Raw genomic sequence first — 18812 nt, forward strand, 5'->3', positions numbered from 1 at the left:
TCTGGAAAGAAAATGGATCATAGATAAATCGGCGGATAGTAAAGCGAGTTGGAAAAGGAAGGATAGGGAATATAAAGAGAAAATTAAGTCAGCCAAGGCTAATTTCTATAACAAGGAAATCGAGCATGCCGAAAACAATACAAGCAAACTCTTCAATATTTTGAAGAGTATAGAAAAACCTACATCTCTTACTCCCCCGTTTACGCCATCTGAGGAGGACTGTAATATGGTGCTCAATGCATTCCAAGCCAAAACGGAAAAAGCGAGACAAAATATTATTAAGGCTAGAACTTCCTCAAATCAGGAGAACTGCCTCACCGAAGGGAACGTATCTGTCAGAGAACAACTCTTTAAATTTGACCCTATCTCAGAAGCAGATATGCTAGAGGTGATGAACAATATGAAACCTTCTACCTGCGCAGAAAATATCCTGCCCCCTGGTATTATTCTTAAACACAAGGATATATTTGCTCCCATCCTCCGGAGAATAGTGAACGCTTCATTTCATGAGGGCACGGTACCTAAAGACCTGAAGAGTCACCATCACCCCACTTGTTAAAAAAACTGGACTAGATCCCAAGGATCCCGCAAATCTTCGTCCCATAACTAACTCGAATTTTGTTCTCAAACTGTTGGATAAGGTAGCCACACAGCAACTCCAACACTTCGTTGAGAACCAGGGGATTCTGCACCAGCAACAATCCGGCTTTAGAGCATCCCACAGCACTGAAACAGCTATGCTAGACTTGCAGAATCAGATGCTGACTATGCTGGACGATAACAAATTGGGGATGCTTATGCTTTTAGACCTTAGTGCAGCGTTTGATTTGGTGGATCACCACCTTCTCATCAAGGCGCTTGGGGAGAATGTGGGCTGCTCGGAGAGAGCCATCGATTGGCTCCTATCCTTTCTCTCCAACCGCCAAGCAAGAGTACATTGGGGTAGCAGTTTCTCCGTCCCATGTGACATCATATTCGGAGTGCCTCAAGGGGCTAGCTTATCCCCAATGCTTTTCAATATATATATGCGCACTTTGTGCAGCCTTCTGGTGAAGGCCGGAGTGTCATTTACAAATTACGCAGATGACACCCAACTCATATTGGAGTTAGGGGGTAGGGATCATGCCATGGACAGTGAAGTGCTCACCAAGGTTTACAAGTTAATTGACGACTGGATGCAGGCAAACTGGATGTGCCTGAACGACTCTAAAACCGAATTGATGTTGTTTGGCTCCAGTCGTCAGTTGGAAAAACTAGGGGCAGAGTACAGCTCTTTTCAAATTAAAAACGCCATTATCCAGGTGGTTCCCAAGGTGAAGACTCTGGGTATGATGGTCGATTCAGTCGTCGACTCCCACGCCCAGACTAACTTCCTCCAAAAAAACTCGGCATACTATCTCAGGCTTATGAAAGCAATCATACCACTACTTAATGAAGTAAACGGGGCAACGATAGCCAGAGCCATTATTCTCTCACGGCTCGACTATGGTAACGCCCTGTTGTTGGGGGCCGCATCCAGGGATCTATCCAGTTGTCAGGTGATCCAGAACAACGCGGTCAGATTAGTAAAAAATCTCAAAAGGAAAGACCATGTTACTGAAGAGAGGCCTGCTCTGCACTGGCTCAGAGTAGAAGAGCGCATCAAGTTCAAAACTCTCTGCCTGGTACATAAGTGCCTTTATGGCACAGCGCCTGCATACTTGAAAACACACACAGTGCCCTACAACCCCAGCAGAAATCTACGCTCGGGTGGAAAATGCCTCCTGCATGTGCCCAGGTTTAAGCTAAAAACAGGGCTGGGCAGATCCTTTCTTGTGCTAGCTCCTAAACTGTGGAACAGCGTTCCCGAATCCCTTAGGTCTGAAGTTAATCACTCTGCTTTTAGGAAGATGCTGAAGACACACCTTTTTAGATGAGATCTTAGACGTAGGACTTTCCTTCGAGACCTCGCAACGCAATAGTACTTGTACCCATTGTCCGTATCATACTTGTTGTTCGTCGTGCAGTACCGGTGTTTTATGTACAAGCGCCCTGATGCCCTCGGGCTACCGGCGCTGTACAAAAATCAAATACATACATACATACATACATACATACAATAATCATAGACTAATGCTAAAATACAACCATGGACAGTTCAACTAACACACAAGGCTCAGATGAACAAACAATCTATCACTCACATACTCAGCGGTATCAAATGAGGAAATTTGGTCATCTTCAACAGTGCAAGATGGATCTAGAGGATAAGAAAGACCCGACTCTTGTGGAAGTCCACCAATCACAAGACCAACATTTTACAACCCACAGAGCTCTATGTATGCTTTCAGAATATCACTATTTCAAATGACGACAATCACTGAACCACCAGTGATGCTTAACAAATCCAATATTTTGTGGCTATTCAAAGCTATAGCCCAACTGAAGTCAATTGGAACTGACGATATCGAAGTAATCCTCTTCCCAAACAAAAATCATATGGAAGAAGTGAACATTGATTTCTACTCTGAAGAGATTATGCAACGTGTACTTGCGACGAACCATCGATTAGGAAAATTAGGATTTAACACAGAAGAAATCTTTGTAACAAGATGCAGGGCTGAAAAAAAAACAGAGTATAGCGCGCTCAGATCAATATCAAAAGGAGAGAAATGAGAGAGAGTCTAATAATACTCCAACATTCAAATTGGAATTTAGAAGAGTATACCAAAGTCAAGAGATGAGGAAAACATACTTATAACAACAACCAAAAGAGAAAGAAGGACAGCTAAACCAAATATCTTTAACATCATGGAATACGAGAGGACACAAACGTCTCCTTGAAGATTCTTCACGAAGCCTTGCAGAATCAGAAATAATATGTCTGCAAGAAACATGGTTGACAGAAGAGGTCCTCTGTGAAGGTTACATAACTTGGATGAATCCTGCAATAACTTGATTCTAGGTCGGCCTGCATCAGGAATGATGATTTTAATGAAAAACATTCCTACATGGTCAATAGTAGCTAGAAAAAACATACATCCTTGGGCTCAATACATCACCATTAATCTGGATGGTGACAGTGACAACAACTTGACCCAGTGCAGAGAATCTGGGTGTATATCGGTCTTTAACATCTACTGGAATCCTACAGCTATCAAAGACAACAAACTAATCGATTCGATATGCAATGAAATTGACCTCGTCACTCTGTCCAACAGCAATAATGAATTCATCATTGTAGGAGACCTCAATATACCCATTTAATAAAGGAGGAGACAAATGTAACGCACAAGAAATGACAGTCGTGCAAGAAAATGGTTGAAGGAAATGAGAATTCACAATATCACTTTGTGAACAATCTATGAATGACCAGGGTTTACCTTGTCCAACTTGGACACATGAAAACTCCACCTCAATCATCGATTATACCACCTCAATCATCGATTATATATTCACATCAGTGAGTTTACAGAAATGAATAACTGCGACTAACAATTTACCACACATTGCAAGCGATCATCACCAAATATCTATCACTTGGACCGCAAAGAAGAACGAAGCTGATCGTATATGTTTACCAGCACTTGAAGTCACAAATGGGCTGAATAAACTTTGAATCCAACATCAAGTACCAGAAATAATTACTTCTCTGGAAAATGTGGTTCTTAAAGATCATGCAAAATTGAATTATGGCTGGATACTAGAAAAATATAAAAATGTCAATTCAAAGCCCAAGTACGCATCAAACCATATATACATAAACATCAATACAACATTGAAATTAAACAAACAAAACAGCAGAAGTTGATCAAAGATATCGAAAATGATGTGTCACCGTGGAACCTTAATTGGGACGAAGAAGATGTTAACACCATCAAGGCACTAAATTCATCCAGAGCCCCAGGCCCAGATGGCCTCTCAAATATAATGCTTAAGGCAGCCCCAGAAATATGGGCAAAGTTCCTGCTTCATCTGTTCCAAATTATAGAAAAGACAAAGGAGATCCCACATACCTGGACAACTGCCATCTTGATTCCGATCTTCAAAGCAGGTAATGGGGAAAAAAACCAGGTAATGTAGACCAATAGCCCTTCTAGGTCCCTTGGGAAAGCTTTTTGTAGGTTATCTCCAACCAAAAAAAACTCAATTGGGCGGCGAGCAACGGAAAACAAGCAAAAAGACAAACGGGCTTTGTAACTAAGATTGGAACTAACGTAAATCTTTTGTTATTGAACATCCTAAAAACAGAAGCATTTGCCAGAAACCAACAAATCTATGCTCTTTTCATAGACTTAAAAATGGCGTTTGACTCCATAAAAGGAACAAACTTTGGATCAAATTAAAATAATGGGGTTGTCCTTCCTGCATCCTAAATCCAATAAAAAAACTGTATGCAAACACATCTGTGCGAGTGCAGCTAACATCTGATGGTACAGTCACCAAATCCATCCCCACTTGGAATGGGTTGAAGCAAGGATGCCCCCTAGCAGCATGCTTGTACAACTTGTACACCAATGACTTTGGAGAAAAAATACAAAATACCAAAGCAAATCCACCTAAAATCAACAGTGAACCAATTCAAACACGAATATATGCTGATGACATCATCATTCTCAATAAAACTGTGAAAGGATTTCAACAAACCCTGGACAAAGCACAAGAATACATGGTGGAAAATGACTTACAAATCAATACTGGTTAAACAAAAATGATGAAACTGTCAACACAGAAGACAAAAATTCAACAAATCAGAAAACTTATTTTAGAAAGTCAAGAAATTAATACAACGGAGACAATAAAATACTTGGGTGCCTTGATCAACCCCTCGAACGAAAATTAATGGAATGAATATATCGAAGGGAAAGTCACATCCTTGGCAAGACGAGGGCGATTTCTTTTTTTTTTCTTATATTTTTTTTAAATGTGAAATATGGAACATATTCGGCTCAAGCAACAACCTTGTTATATAAACAAAAGGTAATTCCGATATTAACCTATGCAAGTGAAACCCTAGTCAACCAGGAGGCAATCAAATGGTCTTACCTTGAAGGAACATACTGGCGAAAGACACTAGCCCTTCCAAAATAATTTCCTATAGTCCGAATCGGATTCGAATTGGGTCTACAATCCATAGTGCTATGGAAGCGGATATTATTTTTCTATTTGTATAGAAAAATAATATCGGAGGATAAGATTCCATCATTGGAAATATTAAAAGAAAAAGAACAAGCCATGCAAGTCTCAGCTTTCTCAAAATGGACTGCTGAAATAAAAAGGAAAATGCAGAAAGAAGAAATCACAGATGAAATGCTGACAAAAAGACCACAACACGCGAAGTGAAAATGAAAAACTAATGACTGGATAAAAACTATAGATCTTCAAACAAGCTATAAACGATATCTTAAAGGTGGAAATGAAGCAAGATCACTGAACGACCTACCCCAATACTTAAAACAATTTCCAGATACTAAGATCCGTGATCTCTTTCTACGCTTTCGACTCAACATTTTACCAACTCGAGTCTACTTAGCGATGATCGACAAACCAGCCAATATATCTCCTGCATGTCGATTTTTGTGAAAAACAGGAAGAAAGAGATACCTTATTTCACCTGATTATGATTTGCCGAGCACTGAAAGAGAAAAGAGAATTGTATAGAGACTCAAGATTTCGCAGAAAACAATGACGACAGAAGAGAGATGGGCACACTTGCTACAAGGAAAGGACAAATGGCTCATAATCACAGTAATTAAATCTTGGATAGAGATTACAAAAGAGACTTAATTCCACGAAAGAATTGAAAGAAACTGTCTTATTACCATAATTGCTCTATATGAAATCGTGCGAGAATTATAAATGAAAAGCTTGTAAAAGCAAACAAAACATTTTAATAATAAAAAAAAAAACAGCAGTGATTGGAGCGCGAGCTGTGGAAGCAGCCACAGAAGCAGCACTAGAGTATGGGCCCATGGCTCTTCCTAGTTGTGAACGACTAGGTATCCCAGTAGCACCTAGTCCAGATGCTATAGCCACTGAAGCGCCTGCACCTGAGGGAGTGGTCCTGTTGCCACTGATGTATTGGTGTAACACAGGATTAATTGAACCAAGGGTTGCCTGCTGGCGTAGAAAAGGAATCTGACATGGTAGGTGCAGACCTCGGATCTCTGCCAGAATTCGCGAGTTGTCCTCCGCTGCAGCCCCAAGTCCGAGTGACTTTATCCAGGTGCAGAGAGATTGCTCCACACTGGCAGATCCTCAAAAGCAGACGCAGGAGCAGGCTCACAGCGAGGCCCCTTGGTTGGTCAAGTTGCACTGGGAAAATGGTCTCTACAGAGATCCCACTATTTCTGTGTGAGAGGCCGCCAGAGAGTGTTTGTTCCCCAGTCCCACAAGAGGATCCTACCTGATGTGCCTCATGATGTTCCAGCTGGTCTCTTAGGAATGGCCATGACAGCTGACCGGTTGCCTGCCCATTCTCCTGCCCTCAGATGGGCGTGCAAATCAAGGAATTTGTGAGCTCCTGACACACTTCCCAAGCTTCTGGTAATTGTGGCAGGGCGCCACAGGCCCCCATACTTTCACTACTGTGGTTGGGCAGCCTTGCAAGAGGATAAGGATGGACATTGTGGTTCATGTAAGGAACTCATGGTGGCAACAGTAAAGACGGAAACTCACAGTTGAAGGGTGTTTAATAAACTGTATAGGTAGGTTGGAAAACGCCTAATCTAAACCTAAATCGAAGATTGGAGCACGCTTCGACTATCAAACAATGAGGCAGTCCTAGTGGTGCCTTTGTCAAATAAACGGGCCTTTACTAAAAATCCTATTGCCAATCCTTACGCTAAATACAAAAAGTGTGGGATAATGTTCTTAAGAAAGAAGGAAGTGTTCACAAATAATAATTCACAATGCGGTACTTGGGGGTCACCTTCCCCCGCATTTTCGGCATGGAACAAGGTGGGATTTTGGTGCACAGCACATGCATGAGCTAACAGTTCTGCTCTCAGCAATCGGGGCCTTCGGTGTTTAAGTCTCTTTTCTACAAAAAGTCTCTTGCTGCTGTGGGCCTAATGTACTCAAAATAATAAACAAAAGTTATTTTCTGCTTGCACGTTGGGCAATGCCTTTCCCCCTTGGATCCCTATACATCCCTCAATAGGGGGTTGTACAAAAACAGCCTTAACAAATATGTGCTCTTTTCATCAACCTCTGAAAGATGATGCCCTTCGTGGACTTGCTGAGATTATAGAATATCTACCGAATCTCAGACACGGCTCATAATGGGTCATGATTTATGGACCGAGTGCGATTTTTGGAATTTGCTTGTTCATATTATGGGACACTTAAACCTTTTGCTTTTCCTGTTGGTTTTTCTGGATTTTGTATTTCATTTTGTTGTGGCCGGGGGACTTCAGTAGAAGCCCCCTTGCTACTGCACATATTTTGATGTGCCATCATATGGTAGCCCATAGGACAGGGATGATTTTTTAAGAGCCCCATTTTGGTCCTACAGTGATCCTCGCCCTAATTGAATGTTAGGTAGGGTTGATCCTTCCCATACCGCAGATTATTATGAATTGCTGAAGATTTGTCACAAAGATGTGCTGATATTCTAGGACCAAGTTTGGCCATACTGGCTGGACTCTGGCTTCTTTTGTCTTGGCCCCGTTATTACTTTTGGCTGCAGGACCACCTTCCTGGGCTGCTCCTCTTTGCCGGACCATGCTGGAGCCATACCTTGGTCGCTGCAGTGTTGCTTACCTGTGAAATCCTCTTAGACCAAGAGACTCAAGATGGAGAGCTTCCCTGGCCCAGAAGAGTGGTGGGCTACCACCACTCTCTGCTGCCGCTCCATCTTGGTTCAACCTGGGTCGCTCATCTGGTGCCTCCGTGTTGGGATCATTCTTTGCTGGCTTGCTACCTTGTTTTGCTTTGAGCTACTCTTTGGTGCTTCCTCGCCACTGCTTCAAATTCTGGCTGGTCGTTTTCTTCTTTTTTTTCCTGTCTGTCATCAGGGTCCATGGTTCAAGGGTCGGAGTACCGATCCTGTGTCCAAACCTGTAAAAGAATCATTGGACATACTGGGCTCTCACCTCCTTTGGGCCACATTCTGTGTGACTGACACCACCAGTGCTTATCTCGGGGTCCTGATATTGTCTTTGGGATAGTCCTCACAGGTTCCCTGGGTCCTGGAGTAGTGGTGTATTGGGACATTTACTTTCATTAGCCTGAATCCTACTTGTTGTTCTCTGGTTTGCTGCGTCTCAAACCTGGGACTCGAGCTCTTCGAAGGGGTCTCCGCTAGCATCACCTGGTTTCGGTTGCTACTTTGTCCACACCTGTAGCGTAGACCGAGTACTTACCTGGGTTAAAACCATAACTGTGGCTTGACTATGGGCTTTGTTCCATTGATTCTTCTGGGAAACTTGTACACACTTTTAAACTCCTTCTAAAGGGAGTAAAATGGTATTGACCTAAACTTTTTTGTGGGTCTTTGGAGTTTTACACCAAAGACTGAAATTGTAGCTTTACCTAGGATTTATTGCAGGTTTAATGTAACAAAGCCCTGCATTCCTGCCTATTGAAATGTACTGTATTACTGTGTCTAACTTTTGTTACATTGTATTCCCCCCCATTTCTAGGGTGGTTATTAGACCATTGTGATGTATCTGATTTTGTCACTCCTTTCCCAGAGTAGCCTCTCATGTGGCCAGAGGATGGCAGCCGCTACCTGATCCTGACCCTTTGGGGTGGCTATATGAGGGAGGAATGGGGGGGAGGCAACACTCAGGGAGATGACATGGCATCGTCAGCGGAAGTCGCATATCCCCCCATTAGGGATGTTCCCTCCTTTTCTCCTTGATGGCATCTCCTTTCCAAACCTATAGACAATATTACTCAATGCCACATGGAAAACAGCATGACAGAAACTGAGCCAAGGGAGAGGCAAAAAATAGTGCCGATTACTTCCAAAAAAGAACACATACCAGCCTCCTCAATACCACATGAAAAACAGCATAGCAGAAACGGAGATGAGGAGTAGTAATGGCTATTCCTAAAAAGAACCAATACCAGCCGCATTAATATCGCATGGAAAACATGTCAGGAACTGCTCATATCCACGTATATGGGAGTACTGAGACGAGGAAGGTGACTGGAGCGATACAGCTCACTGGTGCCGAGAAGCTGGAGACTTGCTGTAGTGGTTGTAGGTGTATGACCAGCACCAGGACATTTAAAAGGATTACACCTGGAGAATGGAGTGTCCCCTGACTCGGGGAGCCCGGAGGAAGATGGGTGGGCAGAAGGAAGCGGCTTGAGGCGACGGCGCTCGTGGAAATCCTGCTGGGAGAGAAGCCCTGTGTAAGGGCTGGGAACGAGGGAAGAGAAGCCCCTCTGACGCCACAGTAACCGTACACCAGCCGCCTGCAACGACCGAAGTGAGGAAGCAGTGAAGACCGTGAGGCGTTCCGCAGCTGAACAAAGCCGGTGAGCCTGTAGCAAGGAGCTGGGACACGCTACGTTAGTCGTGTAGAAAAGGAAAGCACTAAGCAAGTGGAAGGAAGCCCAAACCAGGGATTTGAGATGCTGGGGCGAAGGTGTAGAGCTGATGAATGTAAGAACCGTTTGTGTACTTAATATCTGGAGAAGATGGAAACCAGTTGGAAGAGTGAAGTAATGGAAAAAGGATTAAAGACCTGGGAGCAATACCCAAATGCGAAACAGTTGCATTACATGAGAAAGCCCTGGCAGGAGAGTATACTGGGCAAAGCCGAGTATGAGGGCTAGGATAGGATTTCAAACATAGGACATTTTGCTTTGGACGTCTTGACGCACAACAAACCCCTTGTGTTGGTTGATATTGGTTGAGGTAGGGAAATACGTCCTAGCGTAGGGATAGTGAGGCATTTTCCAACCCTTTTATTATTTAATATAAGTTTGTAGCAATCTGAGTCCTCTGTGTTTGCCTCCCATTTCTGGTCTCGCACCATGTAGGTCTGGTAGTGGTAGCCCTGTCGGACATGGTGTAGAAATGTTATCCCCTTCATTCTAGGCATGATATGGTGTACATGGACTACATTTGTATTAATTATTCGAAATTGGAAACAACTTGTTAATACTTGCGATTTATATTGCTTGCTTTTTTATAGGCTTAAAAGGGTGCAAAACAATGCAACCTATGCTTGGATTTATGGCCCATATGTTTCTCATATTGATTATGCTCTTGCTGACGCAGCCCTGATGAAACATTGCAGCCCGATTGCTATTCGTTCTCAAGAGACAAGTGACCATGCCATGTTGTGCTGGTCACTTAAAAAATGTAAAAATGACAAGGAGAGAATGATCAACCGGCGAAAACTTATGGTTGATAGAAATAGGCGCGTCTCGCCCATAACGTGGTCGGGTCGTAAATTGAAAGTTGTACATCATTTTTTGTCAGCCAATATAATCCAGATTGAAACAATGATGCTGCAAGAGGATTTGAATATGGAAACCTCAATTGTTGATATAGAGTCGCAAATGCATTTTAGAATAAACTATTTAAATGGAAAACAGTGGTTGGTACATAAGCCATTTCTTGACAAAATGATACAACAACAAAGTAGTCTGTTGCACTGAAAGAACGCAATTAAGGGTCAGTTCCCATTTGTCTAGATTAGAAAGGGTGGCAATTAAAAAAATATGGATACAAGGTTTAACAATTGGCTCTGCCAGCACAAAGTCAACCAATAATGTTAATTGGCTCTACCTGGCGGGTCTTCTTAAATTCAACGACCATCGTAAATTCTGGTCCTGTTTTAACGAATGTTTGTCCTCTATTACTACAAAGAAATTAAATCCTGTTAGAGCTTTCTTGGAGTAGATTTATTGACCAACTTTATTTGGACCCAAAAATGGATAGCAGCACAATTAATTATAATGCAGATTGTTAGGGAGAATTCTCTTAAGGCGTATTTCCCAAACCTAGTGACTCCCCCAGCAGCTTTGCTGGATTTTGGGGTTTGTTTTTTTCTCCTGCTAAGAGTGAGACTCTTTTCCTCCCACTCTTAGGCATAATTTGAGGTATGTCTTTGACTCTTTGTATGCTTATGAGCTATGGGGTTCTTTACTCCATAGGGTATCATCTGTTTTTGTGTATGTGTTGCACAGCACCCTCAGTGCAGTAACACAGGGGTGTCCTAGTGACGCCCAAACATAGACTCCATACCCTGGGACTGACTGTCTCCCAGGGCATGTAAAGTCATCATTGACTTTACTAGTCCTAAATTGGGAACAGAACCAGAACAAACCATCAGATTGTGGAAGTACTGGAAGGGGTTAATTCGATTGCCCCTGGGTCTGTTTTCAAGGGGGCACTGTCCAGTCCCCCCTTGTCGAGTTTCTGGCTGGTGCCAGTGGTTACCACGCGAAATATTCCACCGGAATATTCTCTATGGGATTTTCCCATTGATTTTAAACGCACCACTTTTTGGTGCAATGTTAGATATCGCCGGTTTATTTATTTAATATTCAATTAACGGTTGGGTCTTTTTGCCAGAACTCTTTTCCAAAATGGCATTCGTGTCCGTCTCTGTAACTCTAACCAAGGTCGAGTCCTTTGTTCCACTTTTTGGCAGGCTTCTCCACAGAAGCCCTCCAAATGGTGCCACTCTGTCTGGGTTCCACAGGATGTGTGGGGAGGGGTATTGGGACCCTGGACTGCGTTGCCTTAGCAACTTAAGTCGCACTCTGTTCCGATTGGGCCAGTGGTGAGCCGCCCGGCTCACCACTTAGCATGTTTGAGTGACAGCTAGGCTGTTGAATGGGGGGGTTTTCTGCATAAAAGCAGGTCCTTTGGGACTGGAACTTGAGAGGTCGCCACAGGACCTAAGAATCCGAAGAGGGAAGAAGCTGAGCCATCTGCAACGACGACACCACCGGTGAAGCCCTGCTGCAACTACCTCACTACTTTCCCGACGACAAGAGAAGATCTTCCTCTGAGCTGGTGGGACCAACCAGTTCGCCCTTTTCGCCTTCCAAAGACGTCTCTTGGTCGAATCGGCCGTGACAAGCACCCCGGCGGCCGGATAGCCAAGCTTCACCACTTTGACCGCGAATAAAAGGAACGCACCTTTGCTTGACGAACTGCGCGGCTGGTTTCATCCCTGTGCAGTGCAACAACTCCACGTTTCCTTCTCGACGAGATCCTCTGGTCGAAACAACGAACTGCAACCACTGCCAGGAACAACTGCCACCGCTGGAGCCTCCTCTCTGTTTAAGGTACTGTGTCCTTCCTGTCCTCCCTTTCTTCGGTTTGCCCAAGGTGACCCTTAAATCCTTGGCTTGCCAACTGGGTTGGCCCCAGATCTTCTAACTTTACCTTCTTGAATCACCCCTACCTCTTTTGAACATTCTGCAAAGACTTTTAGTGCATTCTAAACAGTGTAATCCTGGGCACATTTCGCTTTGCTCCCTTTAAAGTGGGCCTGGCCTATGAACTTAAGCTCTACAGTATTTACTGCCTTTTATTCCCTTGCTGAGAACTCCTAAAAGTGTTGGGACCTGTTTTATTTCTATGCTCTGACTTTTTCTCTCCCTTTAACTGAACTATTGGAGTGCCATCAGGTTATGCGCTCACATCTGTTTAACAAATCGTGGTGTTTTAACTCTGACTTGTCTGATAGTTATCAAGGGAGGTGTGTATAATTTACCTGACTGTGTTTTAACTTGCTTTTGATTTAGAGTGCTAGTATATTGCCTAAAGTGTGTTTTTAAATAAATAATTATATACTTTTTATACAAAGCTCTGGTCAGTGTTTGTTTGCTCTACTGTGTTTTTAGCCCTATTGTGTATACTCTATATATTGCCCTACTCTTCTTGAGAAGTCTGACAGCTCAGTCACAGCTACCAGATAAATCTGGGTGGTGCAGACTGCTACCAATTGGGTTTATTGCTTACTCCTGTAGTCTTAAATCTTTTTTCAGTGTTCCCCAAGGGAACTGCACAGGATTCTGCCTAACACAGATCATAGTAAAAACAATCCTTGGGGTTTAGATTGTGAAGATTTAGTAATGTCCCCCGGACCAGATGGTACTCCGAATATTTTATTTAAATCTAATACTCAGTGCTGGGCTAAAGGCCTGTATATTATTTGGGTATTGTTCCCATGAGTTGGTTAAAATCAATGCTCATCCCTGTTTTTAAAAAGGCAGACGGGTTAGACCCGACAAATTTGACTGCTTGCTATGATGGACACATCAAAAAACATGTTTGCCACTATACTGCTGAAGAGTTTAACTCAGTGGGCTAAAGATGAGAAGTTGTCACCCTTTCAAACGGGTTTTAGACAAGGGCACAATACTATTAATCTTTGTGCGCTGCAGTATATGATGGCAGACACTATCCGTGGACATTTATACTGCTGCTATGTTAACTATAGGAAAGCGTTTGATCTGGTCTCTAGATCTTTGCTATGGAAAAAGCTTGAGAAATGGGGATAGATCCACAACTTCTATATTTTATTAAATCACTTTATCCTACTACTTCAGTAACCATATGATTTGAACATGGCTGGAGAATTGCGGCATACAGGAATACCAACAGCGGCCCTAAACAAGGCTGCGTACTGGCGCCAATAGAATCGCGGCAAACGGGAATACCAACCGCTGCCCTAAACAAGGCAGTGTACTGGTGCCAATGTTATATAATCTGTACGCTGCACACTTGGCTGATCATATCAGTGCTGCTAGAAAGTTCCCACCGAGATTCAACGATAGGCCAGTCTTTTGACTGGCCTACGCTGATGATAGCATCATTTTAGATAAAACCCCTATTGGATTACAAAGATATATTGAAGCCATTTCTACTTATGCTGAAAATAACCACACGATAGTAAATATCTCCAAGACTAAAGTAATGTGCTTTGGTGATTATAACAACAAAAGCAAAGGGGAAACAGGGTTTCAGTTGGAAAATGAAAGAAACCCAACTTCAAACGTTAAAATAATATATTAACTTGGTATTTCCAATTCAAGGTGATCCCCTAACATGTACTATGGTAAGCAGATTACTCCTAAAATTTGGAGAAAAAAATATAGCTTTGTCAATCGCTGCATGGCTCAGAGAAGGGGGGGGGTCACAGTATATCACCAGCAGCGCAGCAATATTGAGTCAGCATTGTCCCAAGTATACTACATGGTTTGCAAATTCTTTCTTCCAAGTATGTACAATGGTTTAGAAAGATGGAGGCAAACATTTTGCGGTCCATTCTACACCTACCTCAAACAGTTCCGACTGAGGCCTTGAGAATGCCGTTTGGGGTCCTCTCATTGGAATCTCTGTGGCACATACCAAGAACCCTGTTATATCTGAAGCTAAGGACTGCCTAGGAGAATCGGAACGAATTATTAATGTTGATTGGTAAATGCCTTTATTAGTGGAACCACCAATGCTTTTCTCATGGATCTGAGTTCTACCGTTAACAAATCTTCTGCGACATTAGATTTGGTTGTTGATCTTATTTTAAACTCTCCTAGTCTAGAGACTCGTTGAAAGAAAACGCCTAGCGACTCGGACATACTAAATATTGAGAAGCTATCTAGCAAGAAAAGATATAAGGAATTTGCTACTCAGGGTTTCCATTTGAGTGTCCCCTGTTCTTATTTAACAATCTGCTATGTTAGAGGCTATAGTACTTTGGTTAATCATCTTGATCACAACAGTTACATTTTGGAGCACTTTACATGGTGCAGAATTGGTAGTAATGACATCTGCAGCATACTCCATTTGGAAATACTATGAAAATGGATAAAAAGGAAATAAGAGAAGTCAACGACTCACTGAGAGGGGGGACGATAAATTGTGAAAAAGCGATGAATTTTAAATGTTCATTTATTTAATAGAAACATTTATTCTGCTATGAAATGGAGGTTGGTGGGATTACAGCCACTGTTCATATATTGGCATTGCAGATTCTGAACATGACTGATGTGTGTTGCTTGTGTCTATGGACCACCCCTTGAGTATTGCAGTGTACTGAGTTTGCCCCCCAGGTACAGATCATATATTTATCCATACAAGGGGCAACACTTAAAATGTAAGCTACTAGCATAAAGTTACTTACCCCCTCAATTTAGCTACTAGCCTTATTGATTTTTGTGTAACTCTGTAATGTATGGCATAAAGTACCCCCTACTGTACATTAGGATCTGTATTGCATGTGACCAAGAAGTGGAATGAGGACGAAAGCTGAGTTCTTTTATAAGGGTACAGAAGTACAAAGTAGCTTGCAATAACCTTTTTACATTTGATGTGGGACCTTTCATACCTGGCCTCTTGCTTAATGTATTGTAAGAGATCTTCCAGTTGCTGATGCATATAATCAATGCAAAATCTGTGAATTTCAAGGCATAAAATGAGCAGCGTCGCGTAGCAATTTGCTATGCAATTCTATAGGTTTGCTAATCAAATTGGCACTTGTGTAGGAAACCTAGCTATTTAAATTACCCTGTAATTTAAACGCAGATCGGCCTGCATTCCTCTTTACTTCAGGTTTCCCTCTACACTCTTTTCTCTTTTCACTGCAAGTTCAAAAAGGCTAATCGAGAGAGTTCAGCCATCTCCTCCAACTTATGTGCCTGTTTGAGTGTGCAAGCAAGATTTATTTTTCCTTCAGATCAAAGTAATTGGGATAATACCTTTTTTATTAAGCTAACCATATCCTGTCTGCCAAATACAAACATGTGTTAACTTTAATTTTTTTAACTGCGGTCTTTCACTTTAATTTCTAAAAATGTAAAATTATTAGATGAATACATAATTACAGCATTGCTACTGTAAAACTGCATTGTCTCCATGCTTTACAGTTAAGTGTAGGTTAGTGTATCTAAATATCAGTGTCAACTATATTTCAATTTATGGCAAGATGCATCATATTGATGAAGAGACACATGAAAATGTACATGATCAAATGTTTTTGATGGTAAACCTAGTTTTGTAACCTGCTTGGTACATGCAACTTGCAACTGGTGCTCAACTCATGAGCTGATCCCGTACTCCTTGACTTTCTGCATTATCACCTGGTTGCTTTATACCACCTACCATGAAAGTGAGATAGCCACTAACTGCAATATTCCACCTAGTTTGCCCAGTTCTGTGCCTGCTACACCATCCTCTCTGCTTAGTCTCTTACTTTCCTTCCTCTTACACAATGATTAGACAAAGCTAACTAGATGTTTATGCATCGCAGTGATCAGAGGTTCCATCCAGTCTGTACATCTATAGATCTACTGCACTAACATCACTGTAGTTAGCCTCTAGAGCTAGCTTTGCTCTAGGATGATTACATTATATATTAGCACCTGCAGTAGAGCGAGATGGCCAAACCTTTTTCAGAGCCTTTTTATCATATCTATTTGTGTCCATTCATGCAGCTAACCTTTTATAGACACTCATCCGAGGATCGCGAAGTATTTTCACCCACTCACATAGTCAAGAAGATTTTCAGAAGGGCCAGTACCATTTGCAGGGGATGTTTGAAACTTTTATTTAAACTTTACTTTGTTTGCAGTAAATGTCAAGGGTTTCATTGTGCAGGGCTGGACTCTAGCTGGCAGCAGTGTGCCAAACTAAAGTGGGATTGTGGTGACGTGCACCATGTTATAGAAGGCACATTTAAATGTGTCGTCCATTGCCATGGGTTGAATGCATTTCTCTTCGGTCGAGTGGGTAAAATAAGTTACTCGACCTGCAGGTCTAGTGGAATTTTAAAGAACTTGCAGGGTCTGATTTATCTCACTAATGTCTGTCTTCAGTGGTACACGCAACTGCTGCATTATTAATTTTTATGGTACAAGTATCTTCTGGTAGCCTTAAGTTCATGCCTGTAGTGTCGCAGAAAGCGATTTTAGAAAAAATAATTTGTAAAGCTTGTCACAGCTTTAAGTGCTGCAGTGGCAGTTGAAATTCTACTGTGTGCTGGCTCAAGCAACAGGCATTTTGACGCCATAACGGAAGCATAATAACGTATTACTGAGCAGTAGCGATGCCATTTTCGTATTGCAGCTCAGTAGTGATGTCACAAGTAGCTTGTAATAAGATTATTAACAGGGGTTTTATACTGGTATCACAAGCAGCCGTGTATTATAAAGTGTATCTCTTGGTGAGCCTAAACGAGTTAACTGTACCTCGCCAGCAGCCTTCTCCTCTCCCTTGAGAAAAGCATGAGTGCTCTGCCATAGCTACAAATAAGAGGCTTGGTTTATCTTTTGTTTGGAACCCTGTCTTTCCTTACATATGGAAACGAAAGAAGGAAGGAGTGCCAACAATACTGAAAGTGATTATATTTTGGGGGCTTGAAGATGGATCGTGGTACACAGTTGGTAAAGACTTCTCCAGCAAAGTGATATGATATAGCGCACCTATACACTAGTGATTCAAGGTGCGAAAGTGGGGAGTAGTCTTAGAAGTAGCCACTGTAGTAATTGTGGGATGGGCAGTGCAAATAGCCAGCAGTGGTGGGCTAAGTGACAAGCTTGCATTGTTGGGCAGTGGATGAAACTCTCCCGTGGTAGTTTGTGCACAGAGCTGAGGTTTTTGGCAGTGTCAGGAGGTCTGTCTGCTGCAGAGGACGTCTGCCCGTAATGTGCTCTAGCCCACATTTTTTGTAATCCATGGATCAGAGCTGGTAAGGTAACTCATTTTGCTAACGCATACAAGTCTGTTTAATCTTGATAGTGGAAACTCTGCTTTTTATGCTTTCAAGGTCCAGGTGGAGATTACAATCTGAGTAGCACCACCTGTTTTTAAAGTGCTTATGTTAAATAGAGTTTTTGTGCAAAACACTCTTTAAATAGTCATTTATATTCTTACCATTGAGAGTAACGACCAGGTGAATTCAATTCATTGTGTCCACTGTACTATTGTCATCAAAGGATCTGTTGTGTGTGTGTGTGTGTCTGGCATCTTTCCTTAGCCCCAGATTCTCAGCGCTGACCTTGTGAATGATCTTTCTTGTAGACAGAGTACCGCAACAAATGCGAGTTCTTAATTGGTGTTGGTGCCAACCAGGAAGATAAAACTGTGGGTTGTCGTCTAGGCAAATATAAAGGTGGAACGTGTGCCGTGGTGGAGCCATTTGACACAATTCACATTCCTTCTTCCATGAAAACGGTTGTGAAAGCTTTTCAAGAGTATATCAGGTGAGAGTTGGCTTATGTTTATGCAAATTGGGCTCCACTGTCAAGAGAACTCCAGAACACACCTTGTGAGCAAAGATGTGTGAAAAGTTAAGTTATGAAATGTGCAGGACTCCAGGGTACTGAGTGAAGCCACATAAAATCATGGGTCCATTAACCTTTATACAGTTAGCTCTGCAATGTTAATATGTGCCTAGAATGATTTTAATTATCTGCAGCAGCTCCCCTGCTTAAATTCAAAATTTGATATTTGCAGGTCTACGCCATACTCTGTTTATAGCCCAGAAACATATGAAGGCCACTGGAGACAGCTAACAGTCCGCACGAGCAGTACAGGACAGATAATGGTGATTGCACATTTTAATCCACAGGTACGGAATAACTCTTGGTTACATGACTGGCTTTTACTGGTTCCTAGTGATTATTTCGAATGCCAAGTTTCGAATGGCAATGTTTTGAAAGAAAAATGCATCGATGCATTATTTTCGAAACTTTGGCATTCAAAACTATATATTCGAAACAATGCCTAGATAACCTTCTACCTCCTTAAGTGGTATATGATTCCCCATTCATTTTAATATGCATTATATGTAGAGCACAGAGATGCATGTTATTGGCGTGATCACTTTTGTTGGAGGTGGTCGTAAACTCTG

At 42.1% G+C, this 18812-nt stretch overlaps 1 protein-coding gene across 1 annotated transcript in view; it reads left to right on the forward strand.

Moving 5' to 3' along the window:
* Window positions 1-18812, forward strand: part of TRMT2A (tRNA methyltransferase 2 homolog A) — a 146096-nt gene that overhangs the window by 38125 nt on the left and 89159 nt on the right. The window contains 2 exon segments of the mRNA XM_069620018.1: window positions 17981-18162; window positions 18416-18530. Coding sequence (XP_069476119.1) covers window positions 17981-18162; window positions 18416-18530 — 297 coding nt within the window.

The sequence above is a fragment of the Ambystoma mexicanum genome, chromosome 10 (genome assembly GCF_040938575.1).
Source record: "Ambystoma mexicanum isolate Mex_15411 chromosome 10, UKY_AmexF1_1, whole genome shotgun sequence".
Lineage (NCBI taxonomy): Eukaryota > Metazoa > Chordata > Amphibia > Caudata > Ambystomatidae > Ambystoma > Ambystoma mexicanum.